This window comes from Manis javanica, chromosome 8, assembly GCF_040802235.1.
Source record: "Manis javanica isolate MJ-LG chromosome 8, MJ_LKY, whole genome shotgun sequence".
NCBI classification, from domain to species: domain Eukaryota; kingdom Metazoa; phylum Chordata; class Mammalia; order Pholidota; family Manidae; genus Manis; species Manis javanica.
Genome location: NC_133163.1, coordinates 98,753,933 through 98,772,090, shown reverse-complemented (window position 1 = coordinate 98,772,090; position 18,158 = coordinate 98,753,933). Strand labels below are relative to the sequence as shown.

The window sequence follows — 18,158 nt, the reverse complement described above, 5'->3', positions numbered from 1 at the left end:
AAAGCCCAAGATGTTATGGGAACAAATAACCAGGAAACCTAACTTAATCTGGGGAGCCGGGGAGACCCTTGCTTGGAAGTGACAGTCAAACCAAGACCAGAGGGATGAGAGGGATTATCCAGGCACAGAGAGGGACATGGGGAAGGGAGGAATGGAGTGAGAGAGAGAGAGACAGAGTACAATTGGATAAGGGAGTATCAGGACTCTTAGGTGTGCGGGGACACTCCCAGATGATCGCACAGAGAGAGCCAGGCGTGGGGTGGGGGACGCGTCTCGGACCTAGGACCGAGTCCTGAGGAACTCCAGAGCTCTGTCCTTACCCACATGCCTCCCTGCCCGGCTCATCCCCCTCCCCTCCACTGAACAGCCATCGCGGTCACCCGCCTGTCCTGTCCTCGGTCGCCTGGCTCCTGACGGGACCGCGCTGGATGAAAGCCCCCACACCTCCAGAACGGCGCTGAGTGGGCTGTGGAAGAACAAGGCTGTTCTTCCAGGAGCTCTCGCCTTGATTTTTATTTTACATTTTTAAAGTACCCTTCCCCCAAAGCACACATTTATGAAGGAATTAATGGATGGGGAGGTGCTATTTCAACCTTATTCAAGATTTTTCTTTTTGTAAGGGTAACCTTGTCATATAACCCAATTTATTATTTGTTTATCTCAGTTTTATTTCTTCTTTAAACCAACAATGTAACCTCTATTCTTTCATGGTTTATTCATATTCTAAGTCACCATAAATTGGGACAGACCCATGAAAAGATCTTTGTAATCAGTGTTTATTTAAAGTCTAGAATAAATTTTTTCCATCCAATTAATTTTAGCCATGATGGCTATCTCCTAGACAAGTGCACCATATCCTCTTATTCTGGATTGCCTATACTAGAGTTTAAATATGTATTTTGCAGTGATGAATACAATGGAAAAGTCCATTGCAAGTGCCTGTTCTTCAGCTACACTTTAACTGTGGGGTTTTCTGGGACCAGCACAGAGCTTCAGCTCCCTGCCTTTGTTTACCATGGCCCTGCCGTAACAATTCATACCTGGGAAACTTGCAGACTCTTGGGAGTGAGAGACAGTGTTTGCAGGTTGGAAAAAGTCCTTCATCTGGATACTCTCTTCCCCTGAAAATCACTGAGCTACAACATTGTTTCCTTAGAAAAGCAGGTGCTAAGTTCCAGTGGGAACCAGAAAGCTAGGAAGCCATCTCCCAGATGTCAAGACCAAGACCATGGAGGGATGGAAGGACCCACCCCCTGCTCCGGGGCCATGACAGGCACAGGTCCTCTGATGGCAGCAGAAAGGACTGTGGTTCGAGTCTCCGTTCATCCCCAGACACCCAGAAATCAGGTGGTCCCATTTGGGACCTGCCTGTGACTATTTGGGCATATGTTAAAAAAGTTATCTTGGAATTTTTGACAAGTGAGCAAATTATTAGCAGTTGCCAGGATAGCAGTTACACCGTTTCTATGGCTGTTCCTAGAGATTCGTATCTAAGCATTTGAGAGGCACCTAGACAAATACTTCCGATAATGTTTGTTATTATCCTCCCAAGACATTTATTTATTCAAATACTGACTTACAACTTGAATTCCGGTGTATTACAAATACTGCAATAGGCTCCTGGTTGTTGAAGGTGTTAAATCTATTTAATGCCAGATTCATAAAAGATCCCTATCCTTAATACTGAATTCCCTTGTGGAAAAAAAATAATTAGCAAACTAGAATAGTGTTTTCCTAACCTTCAAGTTAAAATGGAAATGTTGATATTTCTAATAAAAAAGATATTAAATTCCCCAAAACCCTGAGGGTTTGCACTTAAAAAATTTAGTACTCACAGTAAATACACTGCATATGTATTTATTTTCTGCCTCAAATCTTCTCTTAGGCAGCTTAGATTGGTTCTCAGAGTAATACTTGGGCACAAAGAAATTTTGGAATGTATAGTGACTGGCACATGTGGTTAAGCTCTCAACAACCACACACTTAAGTTTAGAAAGATTTTAAATTTGAGTTAAGGGTGAGATTTTAAAAAAAAATTTAAGACAATGTTGCTGACTTAAATATAATGGCACACTGGAAAAAAATGGATAGTAGTTTTAAGAAAGACTACGTATAGACATTGGTGCTTTTGTATAAGCCAGTGGGATGGTAAATCTGATGTGGTCAGCTCACGCCAGTGCTCTGTGAAGGGCAGAGAAATCAGAGCCCTGAGCGAAAGGTTGACTCAAGGTCTTCAGAACATAATGGAGTCAGATAGGCTAAGAAAGGGAAAATGGGTACACATTCACTCATCTGTTCATTCAGGTGAAAACATTCTTATTTTGAGCCCTAACTTCATACCAGGCATTGAAGATGCAGAAGATACACAGATAAATGGGTCCTACTCTCTCTTCAAGGACCCACAGAATTTAGAGTCTCAAGGGGAAGACAGATAAGTGAATAGGTACCTACAATGTATCATGGAGTGGCACCTTGCCCAGCTTAGGGGGTCGAAGAATGAGGGGAAATCTTCCTGAAGGAGGTGGGTTCAAAGCAGAATCTCAAGGACAATCAGGACTTAGGTAGAGAAGGGAATGGGGAGGACATTGCATCAAGAGATAAGTATCATGTGCCGAGACCCAGCAACAGTGAGTAAATACACAGCTGCTGTGAGAGGAACTACTCACTAAATGTCTCCTGGAGGCAGATGCCAAGCTCAGTCTGTGTCTCACTCACATTCTTTCATTTAAGCTTTACAAGTGTGTTTGAAGCTAGGCATCCCCATTTCACAGATATGAAAACTGACAGAGATGTTAAAGTACCTTGCCTCAGGCACACAAATAGTAGCAGGTACCATAGGGATCTGAACTCAGGCCTACGTTAATTTAGGAGCAGACCACTTACATGCAGTTTTGGTCATATTCCTCTTTCAGTACATTTTTATGAGTGGGTGCTCCTAAATAAATGATAATTCTATTATGTGTAAGTTATATACACATATGCTAATATATTATGCATGTATTATAAAACACAAAAATACAAAATTTCAAAGTTACAGTTAATGATAAACATTTAAAAAAATGTCTTGCCATTTTAGTGACTGATTACTACCGTTAGGTAATACATCAAGGCCTGATATACATTTCGAGCATTTATAGATAAGGAAAAAGACATAAATCCATGTTTCAAATCTTGATAGTTTCAACTTTGGGGAGGCCAAAGTTCTGATCTCATCAGACCATTCTTGTTTATAAGGTCACAGTGCAGCTAAGGAGGAGTTTGTGCTAAGCTTAAAAGAATGATATTCAATCCTTGATTTCTTAGCATTGCTCTTTTTAGCCACTTGTCCATTTGTGAAAGTTTAGTTTAGACTAGATACTATAATTCATAAATACACTAAATAAAGCAGATAGAAACTGTGATATGTTGCACAATGCAGTAAAGAAACAAGGTGTCTTGTCAACCCCTCTCTCTGTAGACACTCGCTCCTCCCTTGGGACATCCCACCTGCAGAGTATGACATGGGAGAAGGTGGTGGGTAGTGGCTGGCAGACAAGGAGTAAAGGGGGAGCAGGGAGTAAGACTGCAGTCTCCTGATGCCTTCCCCTATTTGGGGTAGGCTTAGGTTGCCATGCTTTGTGTTGTAGGAATCACATAGCACTATTCCTCGTGGTGTGGAATCCATTATAAAGTTGTTCTTCTTTGCATACCACATTGAAGGGGTCTAATGACTGAAACAATAGGACTGATGTGATTTTACAGTAAGTCAATGGAATGTCACTGTCACGACTTCAGGTACAATGTCTTAGTGATCTTAGACCACAAATGATAAGTGTGCTTGTTTAAACAGAAAAGCAGAAACATTCTATCCTGGCATTCTCAGGACAGAACCATCTAGATAGTACAAAGTACTTCTTCCCTTCAGGTAGTGAAATATGGTATTAATATCCATTTTTTCAATAACTATATGATATCATATTGTATGCCAGATATGTGCAGAGGAGGAGCAGGGGTTGCAGCTGTGAACAAGACAGGATCCCTGTCTTCATGGAACATGTACTCTAGATGTGGCACAGACATTAACAAAAAATAATAACAATATAATTCATTAGTCTTGTGATATGGGCTCTCAAGGTGAAGTACAGTCTCAGAAAGCAGAGACACTTAGTCTAGTCTGAGAAGGTCAAGGGAGGCTCTCTTGAGAAGCTGTTTAAACTGACACTTAAAAGATGAGGGTGTTGAAGAAGGGGAGGGAAGAGCATGTCAATCAGAGAACATAGCCTTCCGGTGGAGATGATCCTACAAGAAGGTCAGTGTGAGCCAAGCTGGGCAGAGACTGGGGAGGGCAGTGGTGCCAGGGAAGCTGGGTAGACGTGAACAGGGCCTGGGGCTTCTTGATTTGCGATTTATCAGAAGAGCAATGGGAGCAATTAAAGGGTTTTTAAACCTCAATGCAATGCGATTTTCAGTTGTGGAAAGATCATTTTGACCACTATGTATGGCAAAAAAGGTAGGACAAAGTAAGGGGAAAGGAGGAGATAACTGAGGGTGAGTCCTTTCCTTTAAATAACAGAATAAATAGCAGCAGTTGGGGAAGGCTGAGCTTGGCAAAACAAAACTTTGGGCATAGAGAAGGCAGACTTCCCACATTTAATAATTTAAAATTAAGTAATAAGTGTTTTGAAATAAGAATTTAAATAACAGCTATTCAGGTTCCACATGGCATGTCTGTTTTCTTGGTTCCTGGCCTGCAGCGCCAAGCAATGTTGTGTGTGAGTTCATGCTGTCTGCAGGACAGTCGGCTGCCTTCCTTCCCCGGCTGTTCCTCTCTTGGGTCTTCCGTGTGTGTCTCCTGTCTGCTGTCAGGGCAACGGGTCAGCTGAGGGAGGCTGCTTATCTCAAAGACCAGTGCTTATCTTGTTTTTTTCCAGGTCAAATCTAGCATCAAAATTCAATGCTTGTGTGGGATAGGGGTGGCTTTTCCCTTTCTATCAATTCTAAACTGAAACGTGATTTTATTCATTGTTTAGAAAGCAAGAATATAATACACTGATCGTTAATCACCACAGGTAATGCACAGGAGATGGGGGCGCAGCCACAACGAGACACCTTGTCAAGGAAGCACACGTGTCGAGTGGAGCTCTTCGATGACCCCTGCTACATTAATACGCAGGCTTTTCAGAGCACACTTGGCTCAGCCCGAAAGCAGAGCTCAGCTCACCTCCTGGGGAGCCCATGGCACGGTGAAAGTAAGTCCCTGCTTAGCGTTTGCATTAGGGTCCTGCGGCCGCTATAACAAATGACCACAAACTCTGCTTCTTAGAACGACAGAAATGTATTCTGTCACAGTTCTGGAGGCCAGAAGTCCTACTCTCTCCACTGGGGTGGTTCCCTCTGGAGGCTCTGGAGGAGAATCTGCTCCATGCCGCTGTTCTGGCTTCTGGTGGCTGCTGGCAGTCTTTGGCATTGCCCGGCTTGTAGACACATCTCTCCAGTTGCTGCCTCAGTCTCCACATGGCCTTCACTCCTGTGCCTCAAATCTTCTTTCTCTTAGAGGACAAAACCTTTCTGTTGTAGGTGGGCCCCAAATCCAGGAAGGTCTCATCCTGAGATCCTTTATTACACCTGCAAAAACCTTTTTCCAGATTAGGTCACATCACACGCACTGGGGGTGGGGACTGGAATATACCTCTTTGGGACCACTTTTCAACTCACTACAGTCGCTCATTGTAAAAAAGGCCATTCTTTGGCCTCATGTTTAGGGAGCTAAAAGGATTCTTTCTTTCCTCAATCCCTCACCACAGGTAATACAGATTAGAATTTTGTGGAGATGTTATGGATTTCAGGTTTTAGAGTTTTGATTTTGAATAATCCTTTAAAATACTTAAAATTGAGTGCCAACTTTTGGCTCCTGCTGAAGGAAGGGCTGTCGAATCTGGGAGATAATTTTGAATTTGTATAAGAAACAATGGCCACACACGTGGTGTGTGTGTGTGTGTGGAGGGGGGTGGTCATGGGGAAGACAGTGTAGCACAGAGAAGACAAGTAGTGACTTTGCAGCATCCTACTATGCTGATGGACAGTGACTGCATGGGGTGTGTGGGGGACTTGATAACATGGGTGAATATTATAATCGTAATGTGAAACCTTCCTAAGAGTGTATATCAATGATACCATAATTAAAAAAGAAAGAAAGAAACAGTGGCCACTATTCTGGCCGTGTTTAGTGAGAGTGCTAATTTGATTCATTTCAAAACCTCTTGGTAAGCTTATACAGCACTGAAATAAGGTGGCTCCTTTCTTCAACCATATACTATGAGTAAAATGCAGTAAGACAAACATCATTTTCCTGCCCAATTGCTTTCAGGGATAAATGCATAAACAGGAACACAAATAAGTAAAAGCAAAATCAGCCAAAAGCCTCCAATCAACTAAAAAATAAACAAAAAATGCCTTTCATAAAATATTGAAGCTTGTTGAGTTTTGAAATTTGGTTCGCTCCAAAGACGGAGACCCAGTCTCTGAGAAAGGCCTTTCACGAGCCTAGGAAGTCTCTCCAGATTGGCACCTGTCCATCTAGCATGGCTGCAATGGCAAGATGAAATTTAAAAGGAGTTTTTGCTGGGCCTTGGCTTCACCAGGCCACCTGAATAAGAAACGTCAGTCCACATTGCCAGCTAGGTGGTGAGAAGGCCACCTTTTTGAAAACTTTTCAGGATCACTTTTGGCACCCACATAACCTGCTTAGGGTCTCTGAAAGCAGATACTGAGTTGGGGCTTGGCATGCAGGGTCTTTATTGGGTTCAATCTCAGAGGAGGAGGGAAGGAAGCAGACTTGGGCAGAGGGAGAGACTGAACTAGCATGCAGTTCAGGCTGACAAAGCCTCAGCCAACCCTGCAGACAGTAAGCAGGGCTCATCCAGGTTGTGCCACATTGGGCCCAAAGGGCTCGGCCTTTTTGTGATGCTTGTCTCTGTCTATGGACCTGGGCTACATGAGGGAGGGCAAGCCCTTGGGCAAGGCAGCTCTGCAGCTGAGGTGTACGTGTAGCCTGCTGAAGGTGGTCAGCCGGAGGCTGGCAGCTGACACCTGCAGCCTCGGCCCCTCTTTGCAGAGTGACCTGGGCAGTGCATATCCACCACAGAGGGCACCTGTGCCGTGGATGGTGGGATGTGTATTCCACTCAGGTTTCTGCAGTGAGCTTGACTGTTCAGTGTAGAGTAGTTTGTATGAATAAGGTAATACTTGTTAGAGGGACAACTTTTTGAAAAAAAAGGTTTTGGGCCTCAGGTTTTAAAAGTAATTTTATAAGAGTATACACGGGATAGCTTCCATTTCATAGACTCTACAAAGCAACAGTGTACTGTTAGAAAACTCATTTATTTAGTGGGTGGCCCACATCAGGGAATCTGGGGTATATCCTTGATTCACTACTCCAGTTCCTTTATAAGCAACTCTTCATAAATATCTTCATAACTCAAGCAAAGAAGCTTTGCCTTTTGTCGAAGACAATTCAATAATGTGAAAATGTGAAATTAATCCATAGCAGCAGTCCTGTCATCAGGTGAAAGCAAATAGCATCTGCTCTGTTCAAAATGTGTTTCCACTGATTCCAGTCTTCTCCTTTTTTTCATCCCTTTTCTCTCTCCCAGCCATGGTGGCAACATGTTTAATAATTTAGGCCTCTGATTACTCTCTCACTCTTTATTTCCGGCTAGGATTTAATATACCATAGTCCTCCCTAGCTTTTTGCTACCACCTTGAGGTTAATTTCAGTCTGCCATTCCTCCCTCCGAAAAAATTAACTCCCACTCCAAAAGTATAAATAATGTTGATTTAAGAAAATTTAGTAAGGTGGAGTAGGGAAAACTTTATACATACTTTTCTGCAAAATGCCTTAGGTACACCTTTTAACTGTTCTCTCCTAATGTTTGCCCCTATTTCTTTCCTTCCTCCCTCAAAAATCCTCTTTAGCTTCTATAGGCATACTTAGGCTCCCTTATCTAGATGAAAGCTTACTGCTTAGTTCAGTAAAACGAAAACAACTCTAGCGACAAGAACCTAGTATCTCTCAAGCATTGCCTCCTGGGCTCCTCAATTCATCCTATCAAACTACCAGCAGAGAAGAAGCATTGCAGAAAAAGAAATCATTCGTATGGATACTGTCTCATTTTTGTTATCAATTTATTATTGGCTTCAATATAAGTTCCCATAACAAAGATCCCCCCACCCCAAATACTATAACATAAAAAGGGCTGAAGTTTATTTGTTTTACCTAATATCCCCAAAAATTGGTGGTATAGGATTGGTAGGACAGCTTTGCCATCCTCGACCCCTGGCTTTTCTCTCTGGTCTCAGGTTTTCAGTTTGGTGCAAGCTCTTCACTCTGGTCTAAGGTCTTCTGTCTGTGGTCTGAGAACCTGGACTCCCACCATCGCATGTGTGTTAGGCCTGGGGGAAGAGAGAAGGGCAGGAGGAGTGTCCAAACATTCCTTTAAAGGACATGACCCAGAAGTGTCGGACATCATTTCTTTTCCCCTGCTATTGGCAGAACTGGGCATGCAGCCATACCCAGCTTCTGAGGAGCTAGAATAGTCACTCTACTGGGGGGCCGTGTGGCCAGCTAGAACTTAGGCGTGCTATGATGTCATGAAAGGGAGAAGAGGTCTTAGTGCACAGCTGACTCTGCCACTGCACACCTTTCCGCTCCCCAAATATCCATGGGCTCTTCTTTTTATATTTGCCTTCTTCCAAAGGGAGACCTTGCAAATACCCCGTGCAGTGACAGCATCCAGTTTCAAGTCCATGACATCTGGGTGATGTGAAGTCCTCTTGATCAAGATTAGACAGTTTTGCCAAGTTGTTTGCCCCTTTCCACACCCGAAATTAGTGGTGAGAGAGGAATAAATTAATTGCAATAAAAACCCACATTCTCAAAAGGGAAGCATGCAAAACACACAGCAGTCACTGGTCCACAGCAATTACCAAACCTTCCAGGCAGCACCTGTGAAGACTTCCTGAGCTCAAAGTGGACAAAGTGATTTGCTTAGACTTTGGTTCAGCTTTATGAGAGGAATCTCCTGTCCGTTGTCATCTGTAGGCCCGGGCTGTGCTCTTCTGGTCATTCTTGCCATTATCCTCTATATGTACATCTCATGTAGATGTTGGAGAAAATGCCTTTTATAGGGGCTTCACTACTTTTACAGCCTATTTCCCATTGGTGTGGCCTTGAGAGACTGGAGTTTGCTTTAGAGGCCAAAAAGCCATAGACAAGAAGGGATTGTGATTTCTTTGGCAATATAATTTCCTTAAAAACTTAGTAGGATTCCCCTTTATTTGCTTATAGTCTGTTCCACATGAAATTTCTCATAATATTTCTTAGTTGTCCTTTTATTGCCTGCAAGATACCTTCTCTCTTTCCTATTATTGGTGATTTCTGTATTCTCTCTTCTTTTCTTGATTAGTGTTCTTTGAGGTTTAATCGATCTTTCCAAAAGATTCAGATTTTGGTTTCATTTTCTTTATTGTTTTGTTTTGTTTATTTTCTGTCATTGATTTCCACTTTTATCTTCAGTATGTCTTCCTTCTACTCTTTTTGGAGTAAATTTTTTCTTCTTTGTCCGGCTTGTACTACATTTGCTTCTATTGACTTCACAGTTTTATAATAAAATACACAGCATAATAAAACATCTATTCTATTTGAGCTTCATATTTTCTATGGGGTAGGAGGTTTAACTTAATTTTATCTATGTACGTGATCCAGTTTTCCAAACACCATTGAGTAAATAATCACCTTTTTCTTAGATGCCATTCTCCATATGCTAGATTCCTTCTATATATATGAATCTGTTTCTAGGTTTTTATTACACTTTTTCTCTTGTCCCACTTGTCTGTTCTCACTATACTAATTATTATGTCTGGCTTTCTAATATATCTTAATAGACATATAATTCTTTATAATTCAAATCATTTCTCTGTGGTTACTTTATGCTTAAATTTTAAGACCTTTTATACCAATTTGTTAGATGGTTTATAGATGTGAATGTGTTTTCTCCCCTCAATAATGCAAATAAATTCCTATTTTATAATTTTTGTACCCAGTAATCTATACCAGTAAGCAATATACAGTTGATTTTCATAATGCATGGATTCCATATTTGAGAATTTGTTCACTTGCTAAAATTGATTGTGACTCCAAAATCAGTACTCATGGCACTTTGGTGGTCATTTGTGGACATGCACAGAACAACAGGAAATTTGAGCTGCCCACTGAGCTCATTCATGGCCAGCTGAGGTCAACCATGGCCGGCGCTGCCTTCTTCTTCCAGCTCTTACAGAACTGTCCTTCTGTGGTCTATGTATTGCTCCATTTTTTTTGCATTTTTATGCTATTTGTTGATGATCTTGATGTTAAAAATGGCCTCCAAGTGTAGTGCTGAAGTGCAGAAGATTGGGATGTGTTTAATGGAGAAAATACATGTGTTGGATAAACATTCAGGCATGAGTTCCAGTGTTGCTGGTCAGGAGTTCAGTGTTATTGAATCAGCACTATATACTGTGACTCTCAGCAGAAACACACATAAAACAAGGTTATGTATTGATTGACTGATGAAAATGTGACCTGAGGTTTGGAGGAACCTAGCCATGCATTTCTTCTAGGGGGAATGGTTTAGTTTTCACTAATTCAGTGTTCCTGGCAACTTTGTAAAATGTAACTACTGTGAATAAAGATAATTGATGAATTACAGTCCTCCTGGATCAGAGAGGGAGTCATTATAACAGGCTGTGGTGAGAAATAGGGAGGCTTTTCCTCCCACCACAGGAAACTGAGGATTGTTTCCCAACTTCAACAATTTTCTCACAAGTTTATATCTCTCTTCTGATTTAATCTTTAGCTATATGGCTATCTTGACCTTTGTATACATTTTTTATTTAATATACTTAGAAAATATCAACAGTAATACAAATGCTCATGAAAGAAATCCAAATAACAAATAATGATATAAATAAAAAGGAAAAAATGTCCCTTCCTGAGCTCTTAATACTGTATACAACTCTCTAGATATGAACAGTTTCTTCTGATTACTGCCCAAATATTAGTGCCTGGTTAAGTATCTATGTACATCTGTCTATGTAGTCTACTTTAAAAATAGGAAGTTATGAAAACCTCCTTTTATTCCTGCTTATTTCACTCTCCTTTTAGAGATTTGTCCAAATTAGCACATAATGTCCTTTGTTATTTTTTCAGTTTTATTGAGATATAATTGACATATAACATTGTATTAGTTTAAAGTATACAACATAATGATTTGATATATGTATATATTGCAAAATGACTACCACCCTAGGTTCAGTTAACATCCATCACCTCACATAGTTATAAAAATTGTTTTTCTTCTGATGAGAACTACTTTCTGCAGCTTTCCAATATGGAATACAGTCTTGTTAGCTCTACAGTGTTATGAACTGTAGTTGCTCTGCTGTACATTAAATTCCCAGCACTTATTTATCTTATAACTGAAAGGTTGTACCTTTTTCCACCTTCACCCGTTTCTCTCACATGTCACTACCTGTGTCTGGCAACCACCAATCTGTTTTCTGTTTCTGTGAGTTCAGTTTTTCCCGATTCCACATAAAAGTGAGATCATACAGTATTTGTTTTCCTCTGTCTGACTTATTCCACTTAGCATAGTTCCTTCAAAGTCCATTTACACAATTGCAAATGGCTGGATTTCCTTCTTTTTTTATGGCTGAATAATATTCTTGTGTGCATGTGTGTGTGTGCTGTTGTATCAATGCTACTGTAATTGGGATTTTTTTCTTAATTTTCTGATCATTTATTAGTGTATGGAAATGCAACTAAATTTATTGATTTTGTATCCTGCAACTTTACTGAATTTGTCTATTATTTCTATCCCCTTTTTTTTTTGATGGAGTCTTTAGAATTTTCAGTATACATAATATGTCATCTGTAAATAGAGACAGTTTTACTTCTTCACTTCCAATTTGGGTGCCTTTTATTTCTTTCTGTTGTCTAACTGTTCTAAGACTTAAAATACTATGTTGAATAAAAAGTGGTAAGAGTGGGCATCTTGTTCCTGTTCTTAAAAGAAAAGCTTAGCTCTTCTCCTTGAGCATAATGTTAGCTGTGGGCTTGTCGTATATGGCCTTTATTATGTTGAGGTACATTCCTTCTATACTGACTTTGTTGAGAGTTTTTATCATGAATGAAATTTGAATTTCATTAAATTTCTTCATTTATTTAAATGATCGTATGGTTTTTATCTTTCATTGTGTTAATATGGTATATCACATTGATTGATTTATGGATGTTGAATTATCCTTGCATCCTTGATAGAAATCCCACTTGATCATGGTGTATGATCCTTTTTCTGTATTGTTGAATTTGGTTTACTAATATTTTGTTGAGAATTTTAAATCTATGCTCACTGGTGATATTGACATAAAATTTTCTTTTGCATTGTCCTTGTCTGGTTTTGGTATCAGGGTCAATCATGCTGGCCTCATAAAATGAGTTTGGAAGTGTTCCCTCCTATTTTTGGAAGAGTTTGAGAAAGATTGGTATTAATTTCTCTTTAAATATTTGGCAGGATTCACCAGTGAAGCCATCAGTTCCTAGACTTTTCTTTGTTGGAAAGTTTTGAATTAATGATATAATCTCCTTACTAGTAATTTATCTGTTCATATTTTCTATTTCTTCATGATTCAATCTTGGTAGGCTGTAAATTCTTAGGAGTTTATCCATTTCTTCTAGGTTATCCAGTTTGCTGGCATGTAATTGTTTAGAGGAGTCTCTTATGATCCTTTGTATGTGTGTGGTATCACTTTTAATGTCTCCTCTTTCATTTCTAATTTTATTTATTTGAGTCCTAATTTTTTGTTCTTGGTGAAGTTTAAGTAAAGATTTGTTCATTTTGCTTATCTTTTTAAAAACTAGCCTTTCATTTCATTGATCTTCTCTATTTTTTTAACTCTCATTTATTCCTGTTCTGACCTTTGTTACTTCTTTCCCTCTATTAAATTTGGGCTTAGTTTGTTCTTCATTTTATAGTTCTTTCAGGTGTAAAGTTAGGTTGTGTATTTGAGATCTTTCTTTTTTCCTAATTAGGTATTAATTGCTATCAAGTTCCCACCTGGAACCACTTTTGATGGATCCCATTTGGTTTTGCAATGTAGTGTTTCTATTTTCATTTGTTTCAAGATATTTTCTGATTCCTCTTTTTATTTCTTCTTTCATCCATTGGTTGTTCAGTAGATGTTCTATCTGCACATATTTGTGAATTTCCTAGTTTTATTCTTGTAATTTATTTTTAGTTTCATATCATTGTGATCAGAAAAGATGCTTGCTATTATTTAAATCTTCTAAAATTTATTGCGACTTGTTTGTGATATGATCTAACATATGATCTATCCTGCAGAATGTCCCATGTGCACTTGAGAAGAATGTGTGTTCTATTGCTTTGGGATGGAATGTTCTGTAAATGTCTGTGAAGTCAATCTGACTTAATATGAGGTATAAGTCCAATGTTTCCATACTGATTTTCTGTTTGGATGATCTATCTATTGTTTAAAATGAGGTACTGAAAGTCCCTTACTATTATTGTGTTGCTCATTATTTCTCCTTCCCGGTCTACTAATGTTTGCTTTATATGTTTAGGTGATTCTATGTTGAATGCATTTACATGTTAATTTCTATTGCTTTATAGTATTCCATTGTATGAGTTTATCAAAATTTCTATACCAGTCCCTTTGATGGACATCAAATTTTTCTCCAGTCCTTTGCTAATATAATAATCAATACTATCAAAAACATCCAATTACATGTGCTCTTAAAAAACCGAGTGCATCAATGTGCTGTTTTCAAAGTTCATGTAGATTTCTTTGGACACCTCATCTTTTCTTCATCATTGGGATTACTTACAATTGTTCAACCCAAATTTTGCATGTTAGATATTTTCTCTTCCTTAAACCATATTTCTTCTTTTCAGAGGTTTTTCCCATCAGATGGACCCTGAAACCAACTAGGTCTTTAGTTGTTAATAGGAACTCCAGGATGACATGATTATTTTCTTCCATGATTCCCATCACTTTTTTCTGTTTTTGAATTAAATCTAGAGTGGCCTTCCTTGTTACTTCCTTAACTTTCACTACTTGTAAGAAAATTTAATTCTATCAAGCCAGCAGTTCATTAAATATTGTATGGAAATTGTGTTTAAGTGACTATGTTTAAATTGTGGCATCTTTCTGAAAGTCAACATTACATAAAAAAAGGAATTGATAATAGATAATGCACCACAATGTTAAAGAATGGTTATACTTGGTGATGGGACTGTAGGTCATTACTTTTCTTTGTTTTTCTATGATTTTTCCCAGATTAAAAAAAAAGTAATGTGTGTAACTTTTAAAATTGAAACAAAAAATTAAAATTCTGTCAGATATTCTGCTTTTAGAAAAATTAGATTTTTCAGCAAATGTTCCAATGATTGATATCTCCCAGTACAGTGTATCTTACTCTTGCACTAATTTGGGAAGCTGTGTTAGGAGAATATTGACAATATCCCCATGCTGGCCCAGGGCATGCTGCCTCTTTTCGAGATGACGTGATGTCTGTTTTTCTTTTGTCCCCATCCAAAAGCCCAACCCTATACTCTCAGAATAAACCAAAAAGCATGATGCACCACACACACAGCTAGTCATCAGAAGTCCTCCATATTGCCTGAAAGTGGGCACCACTAAGGCCAACTCTGAGTATTATCCACCAATCTGGACACATTTCTTCAGGCTTTTTCTGGCAATGATAGATAGACCTGAATGTTTGTAGAAAAGTTTTTAGCCATGAGCTGTAGATAAAAGATGTTTTCTAAAAGATATATTTGTGAATGCTGTATCATTATTGTGTTATGCAGAGAAAAGTTCTTTAGTAGTGACAAAACTATAATATATTAACAGGACAATTGGATGATGTCTACAGGACACTGGTTGCCAGTGGTTGCCATGGGATTGTCATGTATAAGTTGTAAAACTTAGAGTCAAGAGGATTTCTCATTCATGATATCCTTACATAAGGACATGTAAACACTCCATTGCATTTATGAAGATGAAGGCTGGCTTCTATGGAAAAGATCCTTTGCATTTAAAAAGAGAAGATGTGATTCTATGGTTATTTTCCTAGTAAATTTGTCATATTAAACATACAACTTTTACCTGGATTCAGATATAAGAATTTCATGCTATTACTTCTAGTGATGCTGGATATCATCTTGATAGCCTTGCTATCTACCAGGGACATTTGTGGGTATCATAGAAGTAGAGTAATATCTCTGAAGCACATTAGTAATATGGCTTAAAATAAAGCTAAGTACTGAAAAATAGGAATAGCCCAAAGTTACTGTAGACATTTTCAAAGAGTTTGGGAATGTTTTAGAAGTTGTCTGTAATCCAGGTACAGAATAAGTCTCTTTCTCTTTAACATACAGCTTCTGGGACATAAAGGGCCTCTCTCTGCACTTATGAAAGCAGTTCTTATGGGTCAGTTCCACTTCTCATCAGAAAGGAAAACTCTTGCACCTGGGCAAGCCTTTCCTGGTAACAGAAGCCAAAGGCAATGTTTGGACCTACCATTAAATTAGAGCCTGTTGGAAGTTCTGGAAAACAAAAACCCCAGTTGTTCCAGAAACAGCATTATTTAAATAATTCCTGGCACACAGTAGGGTCTCACGTTACATTCGCTGAGTGAATGAATGAATGAATGGATGGATGAGGAGGTAACTTGGTAATGTCTCCCTTTGTGTTTTGAATTCAGAAGTACCAGAAACTGTTCAGCCAGGTGGCATGGCCCAGCCTGCCAGCTCACATGCTTTGCCACACATTAAGCAGCAGCTGTGGAATGAAGACTGCTACCATGGCAAGCTGAGCAGGAAGGCAGCAGAGAGCCTTTTGGTAACGGACGGAGACTTTCTGGTTCGAGAGAGTGCAACATCTCCTGGCCAGTATGTGCTGAGTGGGCTGCAGGGAGGCCAGGCAAAACATCTTCTCCTGGTGGATCCTGAAGGCAAGGTAGCATTGACCTCTCATTAAAGTTTCCACAGGATGTTGTGATTAACGTTACTGTGATAGACCCCAAACCTGATATTCAAGGCTGTTCAAGGTTAAGAATTTACTTTTTCTTGAACCCTCCAGTTGGAATATGAAGTGCTGAGTAGAAGCCAGTGGAGGAGTTTGAGTGGAAGCTACCCTGGAGGAGCAAGTAGAGGACAGCCTTTTTCTGCTTTCTCAATTTAATTAAATGAATTGAGTTAAATTTTCATTAATTAAGTGAATTAAATGAATACCTACTAAATGAATGGCTAAATAATTATAACATAAATATGAATGACATAAGAATAGTTCAACCATGCTGTGGTTGAGGCAAACTAAAAAGGCTTCTTTCAAGGACTGACATGTAAATGAACCTTGAAAGAGGGCAAAATTTTAAAAGGAAGACATGTGGAGCATAGGGAAGGAACCACGGGAGCAGATAGAGCAGTAGAATGGTATTAAGCCAATGAAAGATATACAACTGGAACAGAGAATGTCTGTAGACATAAATAATTCTGGACAAAAAACAATGAACAAAATGGTAATAGTAATAATTATCAACAATTACTTTAAATATAAGTGGATTAAGCTTTCTAATCAAAAGATGTAGAATAGCTGAATGGATAAAAAAAACAAAATCGAACTTTATGTTGTCTACAGGGGGCTTACTTTAGATTTAAAGACATACATAGTCTGAAAGTGAAAGGATGCATAGATATTTTATGCAAATGATAACAAAGAGAGCAGGGGTGGCCTTACTTTTAACAGACCAAATAGACTTCAAGTCAAAAGCTGCCAAAAGAGACAAAGGACATTTTATAATGAAAAAAAGATAAATTCGCCAGGAAGATACAACAACTATAAATATATATGTACCCAATTTCAGAGTACCCAAATATATGACACAAGCATTGACAGAACTGAAGGGGAAAAATAGCACAATAACAGTAGGGAATTTTAATACCCCACTTTCAATAATAGAAGAACTTCCAGACAGAAGACCAACAAGGGAACAGAGAATCTGAACAACACTATAGACCAAATAGGCCTAATAGATATAATAAACACTCCACCCAACAGCAGCACAATACACATTCTTCCCAAGCATACTTAGAACATTCTCATGTTAGCTCAAAAATCCTAGGATAGGTTACATGTTAGGTCACAAAACAAGTCTTAGCAAATTCAAGAAGATTGAACCATACCAATATCTCTTCTAATGACAGTGTAATGAAAGAAATTAATGACAGAAAGAAAACTTGAAAATTCACAAACGTGGAAATTGAACAACATGCTCTTAAACAACCAATGGGTTGTTCAAGGGAATATCTGGAGACAAATGAAAATGAAAATACACTATATCAAACTATAAGATGCAGCAAAATAACATGAAGGAAATTGATAGTGATAAATGTCTACATTGAAAAAAAGAGAAGTCTCAAACAAAATAACTTTACACCTCAAAGAACTATAAAATGAAGAACAAACTAAGCCCAAAATTAGCTGAAGAAAAGAAATAATTCAGGTTAGAGCAGAAATAAATGAAAGAGAATAGGAAAACAATAGGAAAAATCCAAAGAACTATGAGTTGGTTTTTTGGAAGGAAAAGCAAAATTGACAAACCTTTAGCTAGATTAGCTAAGAAGACAAAAGGGAAGATAAATTCAAAATTCAAATGAATTCAAACATGAAATAGGCAATATTACAGCTGATGCCATAGAACTTAAATAATTATAAGAGATTATGAAGAACAATTATTTGCCAACAAATTGGATAACTTAGAAGAAAAGGATAAATTTCTAAAAACATACAACCTACTGACATTGACTCATAAAGACAAAAATCTGAACAGATGAATTACTAATAAGGAGACTGAATCACTAATCCAAAACTTCCCAACAAACAAAATCCCAGGACCAGATGGTTTTACCAAACGTTTGAATAGCAATTAATGCCAATCCTTCTTAAACTTTTCCAAAAATTGAAGAGGAGGGAATACTTCCAAACTCATTATTGTCCTGATACTAAAACCAGAAAAAGGCACTACAAGTAAAGAAAACTACAGGCCAATATCCCTGATG

The 18,158-nt window shown here is 38.6% G+C and overlaps 1 protein-coding gene across 1 annotated transcript in view; it reads left to right on the top strand.

The window, feature by feature from the left end:
• The window catches only part of SHC4 (SHC adaptor protein 4), a 120,647-nt gene that overhangs the window by 95,934 nt on the left and 6,555 nt on the right, over positions 1 to 18,158 (top strand). The window contains exons 10-11 of the mRNA XM_017668841.3: positions 5,049 to 5,228; positions 15,803 to 16,056. Of these exons, the coding sequence (XP_017524330.3) occupies positions 5,049 to 5,228; positions 15,803 to 16,056 (434 nt within the window). The remainder of the gene's footprint in view (positions 1 to 5,048; positions 5,229 to 15,802; positions 16,057 to 18,158) is intronic.